Below are 15403 nucleotides of genomic sequence, written 5' to 3' on the forward strand. Positions count from 1 at the left end.
GCATCATATCCTCATATACTTACATGGCTGCCTCAGTCAAATCTTTCCATCATTTTGAGCTTTTATTGTTTTGTTTTGCTTTTTGACTGCTCTAATTGGTCAGAGAATGTAAGTTTATGTTTCAGGAAGCCACGAGATACAACTGAGTGGGGATATACCAACCTGAGTGAAACACTATGTTGGTTGAATAGATTTGTCACATTACCTCCAGAAGTGTCGAACACCACCAAACAAAATTTTATGAAGAAGAACCCAGCCATATTGTTTCCTTACACAGAAGAGAGTCAATTTACTTTTCTCATAATGACATCACTGCATACTCATAATTGTTAAGGCAAGCTTAATTTTGTGGTTATTTGTGCAGCTTTTATATTTTCAATTAAAATTTATTTCTGCATATTGTTTCACATAAATTTGGTTACAGATGTCTGGATATGGAAGAGTCATAAGGCACTTGGGGCAGAGCTGTTTTGCACAGTTTGATGCATTTGTAGAGACGTAGATCTGTCACACTTCATGTTAATTGCCTTACTTTCAAAGACATCAAGCTTGTTTTGGTCCGTTCAGTGATTAACACTTTGGCTGTACAGGCTGGCTGCTCTAAATGCCATGGAAAACATTCAGCTTGTATAATCTATTTTATTAGAAATTCTCAATTTTATATTTTAGAAAATAGAACAGGGGCAATAGTCTGGAAAAATATATTTCCATGTAGTTTTTTTTCTCATTCAAATCTAAAATCCATTTCCATTTTTTCCATGATCCATAGGGACCCTTGTCACTGCCCCTCAAAAATCTATCAACACTTTACTGGATTGCTTAGAGGACATTACATCCTGGATATGTCACAACATACTGGAGTTAAAAGAGGATAAAACTGAAATCCTTCTTATTTCTTATTAGAAATGGTAAACAGAAAACAAAACAAAACAGCTTCAAGAATCACATAACCAATGTGTGCAAAAACCGAATTTCATCACCTTAGAAATATACATTTAAGTTGATTAATCGTTCGCTGATAACACCACATCTGTCACCAAATCTATTTCCAGTTTGCAGAGTGCAGAAAATCGCAGCAAGAATCTTCACAAACAAAAATAAGAGATATCACATCCTCAAAATGGCCGCACTAAATTGGCTCATTTACAATGGATCCACCGTGTGTGATTGAGCCCTCAGTTTAGCCAGCCAAAACATGCTAGTAATGCTTACTGTCTGGTCAAAAAGTGACCCTATGACCCAAAAATGTGGAACTTGCTTCTCAACGCGTGTATATGGCCAGCCAATGCTGACACGCAAGAAGGCGGGACATAAATAGAAAGCTCCAATCAATGCCATGCCCCACACGGATATTTTTGGCAATGTAGAAATCCCGGCTGGATGGTTTTTGTAGGTCCCAAGGACATGTCTGGGAAAAAGAAGAAAGACATGTTTATGTAGGTCTATGGACGTTCATGCCGTGAGCTGCTTCGTGCTTGTGTGGGGGGAAAAGAGCACAGCTACCAGAAACTGGACTCTGACATGGCGTGAAGGACGTGACGTGAAGTGGCATTATCAAGTCTTTTTAATCATACAACGATGTACGTTTTATTACCGATGTAGGTTGATTCAATGTAAACTGCACAAAATAAAAATATGCTATAAATATGTCACTGGCTAACGACTAACCCCTACAAAACAAGATCCTAAGGTAAACAACAAAAACATTCAAAGTAAGAAATATCAAGCGATAAAGCACCCGTTTTAGTATGTGCATAGCAAGCTAACCTACTTCTCCTGTCTATCATAAAGAAGTAGCTATAACAGTGTTGTGATTGGTTCAGAGTAAAAAGCACAAGTTCAAGAATATTGGCCTTTGCTTGCTTTGTACTTGGAGATGAGGGGAAGGGCTGGCAATAGCAATAGTGACCAGTAGCAAGCAACACACCGGCTGTTAACACTGCGGGGTCAGTTGTGTTCATTATGAAACATATAATTAACCAACGCTTAACGCTCACTGAAGCCAGCTCTACACTTACATGACATTGTCTACATACACACTAACAGTACACATGGAATTGTTTGCGACTACTCGACCAGAAATGTAAAACTTCAAATCTTGTACTTGTTGGTAATAATAAAGTGTAAACAACAAGATAAACACACTTTGCTGTATATAGAACACAGAATATGTTTGGACGGGGTTACTTTAACAAACCTGCATGTTCACATGCTTTTTTCTTTAGGTCTGCTGCCAGCAGGTAGCTATAGCGCCTACTGCTCTGGCCATAGCCATAGACTAGATTAATTAACATCAATATATATATATATACAGGGAGAGAAAGATTAAAAATTGTAGTAAACTACACAAAGTTTCCAGAGACATTTCAGACAGAGGTCTTTCATCAGCTGCAAGCAAAGTGCTTCTGCAAAAAATATATATTGCAGTATTCGATTCCAAAGAATTGTGGGAAAAAATAAACTTTGACAATTTGATTTTAGTAATCACAAGTACAATCAAATGCCTGTTCTAGTCAGAAGGGGAGACTTAAAAGAATCTAATTGTATTGGTCAGTCAAATCCATCAATGCCACCAATTAGATTTCTCAGCCCCACTCTGAACCTGCACCACACCAACTGGACAGTTGGTCTTGAGTCTTGATCCTGCAGTATTGACCCACTGTGGAGCTCAATACAGCTCAACCCGAGACTACTGCTACTCCATTGATTAAAGAACGCCTGGCCCACGTATCTCCTTGCTCCAGTTTGCTCTGGTTGTAGGCGCAGCGTGCTGTCTGTCAGTAAACAAATGTGGATGCGGCAGTGCCGAGTGAGCAGTATGAGGAGGCCACGTGTACCCACAGGCCTGCCCATGAAATCCTCATGGAGAAAAAGGGGCTCAAAGTTCACTTTGTTCAAAAGTGTACAAAACTCATCTGATACATTAGATGCAAGGCTTCCAGAGGCTGGAGGGACTGGCTTTCTTAAACAAGCTCTGTTGGTCTGGTCTCTATTTTTCATAGAGGTCATCTGGAGAATCACAGTTTTGTTATTTTACCAGGCCAACCATGATACACCCCCTTCAGTTTATTGTTGACAGAAGCAGAATGTGCAGCCTAAAATATATGGCTTGGCTCATGTTTTATGTTCCCTGAATCAATAGCAGCTTCACCTTGTGATGAATTCTCAAAATTACAAAGTGGTTGGCTGTGATAGCGCCATGCTCACCACCCTGAGAATGGGCTTTAAATCACACTGTATCTGTTTATTTCTCCAAGCTGCCCACTGCCACGGGGAGCTCGTGTTGGGCATGGATTCATCAGCCTACCATTCTAAACATGCTGGAGGAAGTGATTGACGCTCCAGTTCCCATGGTGATGGCTGTTTACTTTTGTGATTAAGTGGAATTTGCTTACCTTTTACGCCATCATTCCCCAGGGGAATTCCAGTGATGAAAGCATACGATACAAATGAGTGAGGATGGACCGAGGTGGAGGGATGGATGGTCTGAACAGAACAGGCGAGAGTACATCTTTGACACCGGCCATGGATAATAATCTGTGGTTTAGAGATCTCAACCCCCACCTGATTAACGAGGTCTAATCAAAGCTGTACAGGAGAGAGCCTTTTAGCTGATGGTGAACTCTTATTATACCATATATCATAAGAGGAAGCTGCAGCCGTTACTGAGAGTATCAGTTTCATTTATATACAGGTACTATGTCCAGGACTTCAGCTGCAGTCCTATTGCCCATGCAGGTCCAACTTATTATGGTTGATTTCACCAGGGAATCAGAAGGTCCCTAAAATGCTACTAATTATTCCCCACAAATCAGCAGGGTGACCTGTGCGATTCGCCATGCAGAAAAAGTTCTTTTCAGCTTTTTTTCTGTCCAAATTAATAAGACACGTTACTTTTCATGGGTTACATATCCCACAAAATTCCTTATTCATGCCAAGTAAAGGGGTTAGAACTTAATGTAAGTCTAACAGGTGCTCATTTTGACACACGTGGGACAGGACATATCTTACTCCTCCAAGTTGTGTCACTTTCTCAGTTATTTGCAAGCTGGCAATGTGATCAATGCACATTTTGTCATATTGAATAGTTTTGCCTGAATAAATTAATTGCTCAGCAATTCAGAAATATAAAGTAATGCTTTGTATGAACACCTTTCTGTTCTGGGTTAAGTTGCACAAGTTAAATAGTTGCTTTAGGTTTTTAATGATAATCAAAGTAATTGGAAAAACTGTTGAAGCATCAATTAGTTATAGATTTTACATTCAGTAAACAGTGACAAGTTTGCTTCTTCAAGTCCGCCACAAATATTGCTGCCCAAAAGACTCTTTAGCTTTGATGGAACTAATCAAACAGCATTGAAACTGGTAACTCCTCCAATGGAAAGTGATCCGTCATTTGTAGAAAGTTCGTTATAAATATGAAGTTATGCCTAGTTTTCTCCTTTAATCAGCATAAGATGTACTAAGGGCCATCACCACAGTCATTTCAAATTGAAGAATACTTGGAACTGTTGAAAATGTTAATGTAATTCAGATCATCAAAAAATAGTTAACAACAATTAGCCATTAAGAGCTAGCTTCTTGCCCCTTCGTTAATGTTTGCAGTGTTAATGGAATGACGATTACTTGCTTGTTGGGCCTGATTACCATTTAATACTCTGTCAAAAAGATGAATGTGCATTTGCAATGAAATTGAGTTATGCTGTGTTCTTAATGACTAAAAGTAAACTGTGACCTTGCTTGAAGCGCAGGATTTCAGGTGGGATCGTTTTTCAAAATGGAGCATAATCTTGGAGTCTCCTGTCTTTGTCTTTATTTTTCTGTAGGGAGGCATTTTATTAGCAGATGCTGTGGCCCAAACTATTGTTGCTGAGCGACCATGCCGTGAACCTGGACCATGCTCAGACATTCATCACCACTGTGTACAGCACCAGGGGTCACTGCTGTCTGCTCTCTGTAATTACAGATGGATACCCACGAGACGAAATGATTTACAAGTGGAGGAAGAACTCTGTGGAGGCAGCAGATCAGAAGTCCTGGAGACTCTACCAGTTTGACTTCATGGGCCTAAGAAACACTACAGATATAATTAAGACATCAGCAGGTAACGGTTTGGTGTAAGCATTTTAATGGATCACTTTTAATTTGATTTTAATAATAAAAGTGATGGTTGTGATGATGTTGATTATAGTGGCAGTGCTTGGTCACAAGGATTTGGGTCATGGGAAATGTCACTGGATAAATTAAGGATGTGTTGACATTTTCTTTGGACTTAATAACTGAGAATGTAGGCATATTCACAAGATCGCAAGCATCAATGATTGCATACATTTCACACTCAGATATCCAATGAAATTTTGATTAGATGGTGCTCATTTTTATCACATGTGGGTATTATTCGACATGCACAACATGAACGGTGCTGATTAATAACATTTATTGTGGAAACACAGCTACCATTACAATTATCTTGTAATTCTGTCAAATATGTGATGGTCCTTTTGCTTATCATGTGAGCTGTCTGCTGGGAGAAACAAATAACCAATAGTTTTTTATCATATGCAAATAAAAGGAAACCATCTCCTGATGAAGCATCTGGTTGTACACATTGTTGTCTGTCACGCATTTTGATTGTGGGCATGTTTTAGCATGCCAAGCACTGAGACCAAGAGACCTCCTATTTATCAGCATGGTTTTGGGTGTTTAGAATAGAGGTGATGAGACTGACACTTGTATGTGTTAGTTACACCACAGCAAGATCACGAGGCCATGAAATAACTGCCAACTGCAACACCAAGTGTGATTTTGACACAAAACATGGATGATTTAATGTAGTATGAATAGCGTATGTAACATCGCTGTGTTCATCTGCCCATTTGTAAAGGGAAAAGTGGTCATTAAGTCTGCAGAAATGAAAACTAAGCTTGTTTTTGAAGAATATCAAAATCTTTAGTTTGACTTCCTTGGTTTGGTCATTGTAACAATGAATCAGTCCACAAATCAAAGCATTGTGAATTGAGGAAGATTTCCTCACACCGTTCTTCTTAAATACACTGGCGTTCTTACACAGTGCCAACTGTTCAGCGGGTAATGATCTTTTCTTCTCTGATAGCAACAACTGTAGATGTAAACATGAAACAAAAAAACATTAAGTGTTTGTGTGTAGTCTCTTTTCTATTAATCATGGACACTGCGAACTTGCACGTTATTTGCATGTAATTCCAGAAATTGTCCAGACGTGTAAAGTGCAATGCTGAGATACATTGCTTGTATAGCCACCAGTGAGGACATGTATGCATGGCAGAAATTTGGATAGGACTTCCACCCAAACCCACTAAAAAGCTTCAGTTTTGACAGGGAACAGAAGGCACCCACCAATCACCACAGATGTCACCAAGAGAAAGCTTGTTAGAAGGGATTTTTTTCATTTATTTATTTATTTTCAGCAGAGCTAGTTGGGAAGACAGGAAAGGGGAAGGGGTTTGCTGTGCTTTGTCCCACTCTTTCTAGTGCAGATATCTCCTCGCAAGGCACAAAAATAAAGCATAGAATATATAGAAATGTCAACCCACCACTGATAGACAAAGAGGGGGAAGGAGATCACCCATGAAGGATGCAATTAAATCTTAGCAAGTGCCATGACATTTTCAAGTTTGTACTTAGTTTCTTTTATAAATATTTTCAAATGAAAAGGGGGCATTTGAAAGGACATTTAAGCATTTCATCCTGAGCTCCATACGTAAGAAATATCTAGTACTGAATTTGACCTATTTGACCAGCAGGTGCACAGTGCCCTCAGGTAAAAAGACATTCCTTTGCTATATGTGCTTTTATTTGTCTGAATAGAATGTTCTGATGGGATTTTATTATGACTTATTATGACTAAGATGTAGTATGAATGAGTAGTTGATGCAAATCATGATTCATCAAGGTATCTTTCAATTACTTTTAAAAGATTTAAATACACTCAGTATTGGTTCTTCAGAGTTACCAGTGACTGCTTTTTCTGTGCTTGTGGGGCTCTTAAACAGCATAACGTAGCATGTAGTGTGCTCTTAAGGGGCACATGGTGTTTTAATGTACAACTTGTTCTCCTGTAGCTCACTTGGTCTAAAAACACCAGTGTCATGGGAATTTTTTCCATGAAATACACATCCTGTCACACTGATAAATATGGAGGTTGCTCTGAATAAGAACCGTTAAAAAATCAACAGATGTGGAGCGAAATGTGGAACACAGATGCTTCAGATCTGTTCAGGGGCCATGATGTTTTGGGGGAGTATGGGTAATCCTACTGCCATGCTTCACAGGTAAAAGCACAATTATCATTTCTTTGCTAGGTGACTATGTGGTGATGACTGTTTACTTTGACCTGAGCAGAAGAATGGGCTACTTCACCATTCAGACATACATTCCCTGCATCTTGACTGTGGTCCTCTCCTGGGTCTCCTTCTGGATTAAAAAAGATGCAACCCCAGCCCGGACAGCTCTAGGTACCTGCATGTCTACACTACTGCTCACATACTGCTCCACAGCCCTGTCATTTTCTTTGCTATGTTTTTATTTTCTTTAATTTAAATGTCTATACATCTATGCGTTTTTGAATTCCTATTCATGAGGCTACTTCTTAAATTTTGGGTTTTTTTATTCCTTTCTTCATACAGTTGTTTGCCTTTGCAAGTAGTTACAAAAATGTGTAGCTCAAGGGACAATATATTTCTTCTTGTAATATCAGAATTAATATATTTTAGAAATAATCACATTTTGCATCATTTTGCATCACATTTTGCATGCTATGAAAAGTAATTTTTTTGTCAGTTGCAGAATCCATTAACAAAACTGTGAAAATATAAAGACTGTGGTAAAACATAAATCTTACATTCTTTGACTTAGATGTTGAATTAGACATAGACCTTCCACAGTCCATCTCTAGAAGACCCTCTAGTAAAAACAATTTACCAGAATAGTATTTTGAAGATAACAACAGCATCAGGGGGGACAATGCACATCAGATCCTGGAATCGTGCACCGTGTGCCTAGGAGAGAGAAATGTAAGAAAAGGAGAGGAGTCTGGTATCCTGTGTTGGGCAGGAGAAACAGCAGGGAAGATAGTCCAGGTAGTCCAGGTCACAGAAGAAGAATGAATGCAATAAATCTCTCTGACAAAAGAAGTCATTATGTTTTCAGTAGAGAAGAAAAGGAGAATGGGCTAAAAAACAGAGATCTGTGTTACAGGCATAGATGTTGATCAATGTAGCCCCAAAAGAACAACACGAATGATGAAAGAAGAGAGAGATAGGGTGTTCAGTCACAGACGTAGAAATGTCAAGACAAACAGGATGCAGATAAGAATATGAATTTGCAGGATGATTTGGCCTGAGGACAACCTGCTAGACCGAAGACCTGCAGGCTCTAACGGGAGGGTGACGAAGATCATCAGGACCCTGGCAGATATGTGGGGCTTTGATGAGATGATGGCTATGGAAAACTAGCTAAGCCTTGATTAGGTAGTGCTTGAGGTTAACCTTGTCTCTTTAGCTGTAGCCGTGGGGCAGATGGCGTGCCGATAGCAGACTAATTATTTTAGTCTCGATTGAAGAGCCCTCAGGAGCTAAATCAGTGAAGTCAAACAGCAGACTTAAAAGATGTGACAGTCATTTCCCATCACAGGCCACTGATTTCGCTAAGCGTGGCCACAGTGGCAAGAACACTTATTTAAGCATGTAGTCACTGAGCATATTTGCGCTCTTGGTACCAGCAAGCAGTAATTAGAAATGCATTGCTGTTCTGGGCTTTGGTCTGTCAACTTAGTTCAAAGTTGCAACACCGGTGCTGTGGGCACTGTTTTCCTCTCACCTTAGGCTACAGTGAGAAAACTGATGGGGTTGTTGTTGGGGGCAGGAAGGTCAGGATTCATACCACACTGAAGGATATGTTCCAGTGAGCTTTTTCTAACTCAGAAACGCAGATGGATCTTTGAATAGCCAGTGTATTGGGGAACGCAGCCTAACAGGTTAAGGTAATCAGTATGGCCAGTGGTAGCAAAGTAGAGAGGAACTGAGTGTGAAATGCCCGCCTGAAATAGACGTGGCTCTCTTGTTTCCATAGAAACCTTAGGAAAACAGTGGCACTGTCGGTGGGTTTTTAGAGGCATGTCCTTAATGTTCAAGGGGGAGTGTGAATGTGTAAGACTTTGTCTAGATGTGTGGGTGGGATTTTCAATTTGAAGCTTTTTCTATTTCAATCTGGCAACAGGAAAGATGTCAGATCAAGGAACAATATAATAGCTCAGTCACACCGGTGATTTTGGTAAAATATCATTACTGATCTAAAATATCATAAACATATGCTGCAGTCTTTGTACTTGTGGATTATGTGTGTATCAAAATCATTTTGCAACACAGAGCAGTCTCACATTGAACAATGCTTTGTTGGTGAGTGGTATTACAGGAGTGTGTTTTTTTTACCTAAATTCCTGCTTTTGCCATGCAGGGATAACCACGGTGTTAACCATGACCACCCTCAGCACAGTGGCCAGGACATCGCTGCCCAGAGTCTCATATGTCACAGCCATGGACCTCTTTGTCACTGTCTGTTTCCTGTTTGTCTTTGCGGCTCTCATGGAGTATGCGACCCTCAACTACTACTCCTACAGCGCTCGCAGGCCCACATGTAACAAGACAAGAAGACCGGTGAGTGCCTGTCCTCTTCCTGTATGACTAATATTGTTTAATATGTTCTGAGAGCAGGATTAATGCCTGACCTGGTGCAGTTAATATGTATGCAGTACTTTCCTGCATACTGTTATGGCATTACTTCACAATTAGTTATCATGAGTGTTGAGAGACTAAATTGGTAACCCTCTTCAGAAGGCTACAGTAAGTATGTAATGAGTCCCAGAACTCTTAAGCCCACTTTAAATCAACGCCTCATATCTATTATTTTCACAAATAGCAAGTTGTACCAACAAAACTAATGAGATGCCGATTTTGAGCAACATTTCCAGGGGCCCCAAGGGCCACGTAAGGGCTGTGAAAGGAGGGGCTGAGAGTTAGATGCACATCCTGCTCCCTGCCCACACTTAGAGCAGACATGGCTTATTTAGCTCATTTCCCCAGTAAAGGATGAAACAATTCCTTTGTGTGTGTGTGTGTGTGTGTGTGTGTGTGTGTGTGTGTGTGTGCGTGTGCGTGTGTGTGTGTGTGTGTGTGTGTGTGTGTGCGTGTGCGTGTGTGTGTGTGTGCGTGTTTGTTTGTGTATGTGTGCGTATGTGTGTGAACGTGTGTGTGAACGTGTGTGTGTACGTGTGTGTGTGTACGTGTGTGTGTGTACGTGTGTGTGTGTGTGTGTATGCGCGCGTTTGTTTGTGTGTGTGTGTGTGTGTGTGTGTGTGTGTTAAAGGGTATGAAGGTATGCTTCCCCAGCTCATCAGTCATGTATTCATCGTCTCTATTCATTGTCTGTATTCATTGTGCAGTCTTCATTGAGGGTTAAACGTATGTTCTAGCTTAAGTTCATAGTTTGTGCCTTCCAGAACTGACTGTTACTTCTAAAAATGAGGCTGTGTGTCCCAGTTATTGACCATTCTGAAAACCTGCAGATGCTGAGTGCTCTCTTCAATCGCTTCATCATCAGACACATATTGTATGGTGGAGTGTTGGGCAGCAGCATAATGTACTGTTCAATTATTCATGGCTAAATGCTCAATGCCAATGCTCACATCACATGCGCAGACACAGAAGCAGGTGAGGTAGCCCCCCCCCCCCCCAAGCACCTCTGCCCCCCACACTTAACACTTATCTGATTAGATCTCAGTCCTGCTGAGATGTCAGGATAATTACCATTGCAATTTTCCACAAAGCAAATATTGCCCTGTAGGAATTCTCCAATAAATTATCACCTTTGGTACCATTACATATATTATATGTGTGTTTCCATGGCGAGATTGATCAGCAACAGCTGAAGAAAGAACAAAGAGGAAATATATATATTTTTTTGTGAATGGAGGTTACACTCGAAGTCATTAAAGATTAACGCTTAACCTCTGGAGGAGACACTGACTGTTATTGCAGTGACCTCATTCCTTTGATTGACAGACTGCCCCAGCACAAATTCCTTCAGATTGGAAACATGTTGCTTACTAGCAGAAAAGCAAGTCGTGACTGTGGGCTTTGCGCACGTCGTTAGCTGACCGTTGTGTTTCTCTTATAGAACTACTCGGTGCTGGACGTGGGACCTCCACCTACAGTCATCACACTCAACAACTCCATGTACTGGCAGGAGTTTGACGATGCCTGCATATATGAGTGCCTGGACGGGAAAGACTGCCAGAGCTTCTTCTGCTGTTATGAGGAGTGTAAAGGCGGAGCCTGGAGAAGAGGCAGGGTCCACATAGACATATTGGAACTAGACGCGTACTCTAGAGTCTTTTTTCCCACTTCTTTCCTGTTGTTTAATGTAGTCTACTGGGTGGGCTACCTCTACCTTTAGCAGCACCACGTCCTCTTCCCAGACGCACACAGGACTCATGGTCTGGTCTGAGCAAAAATCAAAGAACAGACCGAACCCAGACTTTTTAAAATACAGCCGAAATGAATGAATGCCGATTTGCAAAGAATTGACTTTGCTCGCTCAAAGACCTCTCGAGCAGGTTATGACACGAATGAAAAATTAAAAACTTTGCCATAACAAAGTTACAGGAGATACTTTTAAAGCCCTTAAGGTGGGTAAGGAGCCTGGCTCTTTCTACCTGGTCAAAAAAGGTATCACCAACAGGCTTTTGTTCTGGTAGCATTTTTCTGCCAGAAAACTTTGCCTTTGTACTTCAGGTACCAAGAGAAAAAGGAATTACCACATCACAGAAGCTTGACTTGCTTGGTTGAGGAAATTACAGTGAAAAGTCAGAGGGAAAAAGCTGCTTTGGCCAAGGGTTAAGTAAAAAAATAGCCTTGTACAGCATGCAACCCCTGACCTCCAGTATCAAGATGGTCCCCACAGGTGTTTCCCAAAAACATGAACCTGTCAAGCAGACATCAGTCAAAACCAGATGCTTTGGGTAAGCAATCAGAGCCATCCATAGTGCCTTCTTCTGGAGGGGGAGTTATCTGCCAGAGAGAGAGAAGCATTAGTGACAGGGGCCTGGTTTTGACTGAATGTAGATGTGGTCACTATATCCTTTTTCTTTGAGGTTTACTCAATTTTCATTTATGGTCAGTTTCCACTTATTTTGATACATGAGTCATTTTTAAATACATAGACACTAACTGCATGATCTAATTATAGTATTATGAGCCACTGAGAATCGGCACAATGATTTCCATACAACAAAAAAATATATATTTTTTTATTTCATAGTCTAATGGTTAAGGATTAAAGAGATTTACCTGTATTCATAACACAAAAAAGTTTTGAAGAGAAAATAGAGAAAATTATTTAGATCTATAAAAGCAATCTGTTTAAATGATAATTGCATGTGTTATAATTAATCACATTTTCTAATCCAGATTGTTATCTTTGGGCCTAGAAATTGTTACCATACTGTATCTACATCAACTAAAGCAAAATTAACTCAGATTTTAGCTATGGAAAGTCTGGACTGCTTGGTTTTCTGGTGTGTTCTACAGTTAGACACAGGTCTCAGATCAGAGTAGACTGGGATCAATCCCAGGCAGTTCCAACAAGACATATAATATCTATTTGTAGATGCATTCCCAGTATTCTGTAGTCAATAAACTCACATTACCACTGTGTTCGTAACCAAACTATAGTTAACAATAAGATTTGCTACTGAGCTGCCTTAGGGTCACCAACACAGATGCAGTGTAAGATGATCCATAGTTGGGGTACTATATCTATATAATCTGCTTCAAATTATAGTCATTACCAAAGGATTCATGATAACAAAGCTACAACACATGTATCAAGGCAATCTGATTTTTTAAAGATTTTTTTATATGCTATGTCAAACCATTGTCACAGATTAAGCATCATAGCAATTTTTTAGCTATTTTTAGTTGAAATGTGCTTCAATAGCAATATGTTATTTTCCTTTCTTCATAAGCGTAGCAGTGTTTCGAATGCAGCATTCTTTTTCTTCTCTGTATCATCGTAGACCACTAAGATGGTGGTCTATAGTGGGTAGAAGATATCACTGCTCTTTTGGCCGCTTCAGTGCAAGCTGCTATATCGCAAAGGCAAACGCCACACTTTACTGTCTGAGTACTTTTCTACTTTCTGACTTACAGAGGGACTTCTCTAATTTTTGATCCCTGAAGTCATGTTCCGATTTGATGCCTATATACTATGACTAGTATGGGACACTTGGCACGGTCATACTGGGCGTGTCGGGTGCCTTCTTGAGGTTATCTTTAAAGATTGTCTTGTGCTTTGTTGTTGACGTATTGAATTCATCAGAAATGTGCGGTGAACTGCTGACAAACTGATTCTCCTCTTGTGTTTCATGACACTGTTGTGAATTTTCGTTGTGGATTATTGAAGGTGTCGGTCCATTATTGACTTGTTTTACGAATTAACTAAAACTTGTTTGCAAGTGTTTTAACATATTATTGTTAATATTGCAGTTATTGGTTCAGTTTGGCGTACAATAATTATTAGCTGTTTATTATTGGTGGTGCTAGCCCCTCAGACTGATCCGTCATCATCCACTTGATGGTGTTGCTATCTCCTGCAAAGATTTTATTACAGACTTGCAATGCTGGAAGGTTTGGTAAATTAATTAAAGCCATACATACTGCTTGTGTAGGAATTCAGTCTAATTTCTCTCATTTTTAACTGGTTTACTAGAATCAGACCACAAATCAGCCATTGAGAAATAAGAAAGGAAGGAAAGAAAAGTGATGACATCAACCCCCTATGGACAAGAAACTGAACAAAATAAAAGACAGAATTTTTTTACTGAGTTTTTATGAAAACATAACACTGTACCAGACTCAAAAGGTTTTCCGTCAAAAATTTTAGTACAGTGAGTTTCAAATATAAGTGACCTTTAGAAGAGCGGATGTGATTAACCTAACAAGTCAAAGACGTTTGCGATCCCAACAACCTGCTGTTCTCTCTCTTGCAGCTCTCAGTCCCCTCCAGCTAGTCAGTCTAAATCTTGACTAGAGACTCTGAATCCTCATTAGTGGACTTCAATATTCAGCCCAAATAATCTGCTCGTTTTATTTTCAGAGATTTAGCAGCGCTAATAGATATGCTACCTGCTCACACATCCCCGGGGCTTATATCAAGAAACCCGTTTCTCAAATGGACTGCTGATATATGAGAAGATGGCAGAGGAATGACAATAGCTGGCTGTGTTTGTCTTGAATTTGTTAAATGAAATCTACAAAACCCAGTGAATGGAAATAGTAACGGTTAAGACAGAATGCCAAAGAAAACATGATGGTGAATCTTGAATCATGATTCACCAAAGAAATCATTGTTCACCGATATAGGCAGAGGATTTGTTATTATTTAATGTCCATCTCTTTCTTTCATATTTCTATAAACTGTAGTTTGCTTTGTTTGTGCAGTCAAATTAACATTAATAATGATGCCTGATTTTAGTCTCAGAGACTTGAAATGTATGTGGTAAGATGAGAAGCCATGTCTGGTTATATTTATGTCAGTGGCCTGTTGTTCTGGTATTTTTAATGGCTCCAGTCAGACTCCTTTCATATAAACACACTTGTACCATTTCACCAAGGCACAGAATTTCATTGTAGTTAGATTTGTGTTGAGATTTTAATAAGTCACTGTGTTTCTTATGTTTTGACATTTCGTGAGTAAATGCTAGTGTTGAGGTAGCTTCTACTGGATATGTATAGTGATGTTTGTGGGGTTATGACTTGGACTGAATAACAGAGACTGGATGTGAGTTTTTGGCCTATCTTAAAACCCATTTCTATTTCTTGTGCTATTTTCCTACATGTAGTTCTTTTTATATCTGAAATGTACAGTACAGAGATAAATCAGATAAGTCAGATGTGAAATCTAAAATTGTTTTTCCCCCTTTTCTGTACATCTTTGCAGTTTTATCTTGCACTTTATAAGTGACTTAGCTAAATGTATTTACAATGAATTAAAAGTATTTTATAAGTAGGAGCAAGTTGTTATTCAGAATACTTTATTCAGTTTATTTTCATTTGCAAATGATGGTGTGATTATTTTGTTAAAATTGAATAATATGCACTGTATAAATTCTCTGGTTCAAGATATTTTACATAACATAAAATTAATACTAAAAGAGAGAATCACTTGGATAAAGCTGAAGAAAAAGAATGCCACTTTTCAAGACACTATAATTCTTTCAATTAGTGGATATATTGGTTAGAATGCTGACACATGACTAGTTTTCAGGCGGTGGGTAGGGGCAGAGCAGAGAGGATACAGTGTGCCAACA

At 39.5% G+C, this 15403-nt stretch overlaps 1 protein-coding gene across 4 annotated transcripts in view; it reads left to right on the forward strand.

Moving 5' to 3' along the window:
- gabrg3 (gamma-aminobutyric acid type A receptor subunit gamma3) overlaps nt 1-15050 on the forward strand; it is an 80013-nt gene extending 64963 nt beyond the window's left edge. For 3 of the 4 annotated variants that reach the window (XM_077014711.1, XM_077014712.1, XM_077014713.1), the window contains 4 exons: nt 4967-5104; nt 7341-7493; nt 9493-9692; nt 11212-15050. In XM_077014711.1, the coding sequence (XP_076870826.1) occupies nt 4967-5104; nt 7341-7493; nt 9493-9692; nt 11212-11490 (770 nt within the window). In that variant the 3' untranslated portion in view covers nt 11491-15050. The remainder of the gene's footprint in view (nt 1-4966; nt 5105-7340; nt 7494-9492; nt 9693-11211) is intronic. The other variant, XM_077014714.1, reaches the window with a different exon arrangement.
- Nucleotides 15051-15403: the final 353 nt, after the last annotated feature.

Source organism: Brachyhypopomus gauderio, chromosome 8, assembly GCF_052324685.1.
Source record: "Brachyhypopomus gauderio isolate BG-103 chromosome 8, BGAUD_0.2, whole genome shotgun sequence".
Taxonomy (NCBI): Eukaryota; Metazoa; Chordata; class Actinopteri; order Gymnotiformes; family Hypopomidae; genus Brachyhypopomus; species Brachyhypopomus gauderio.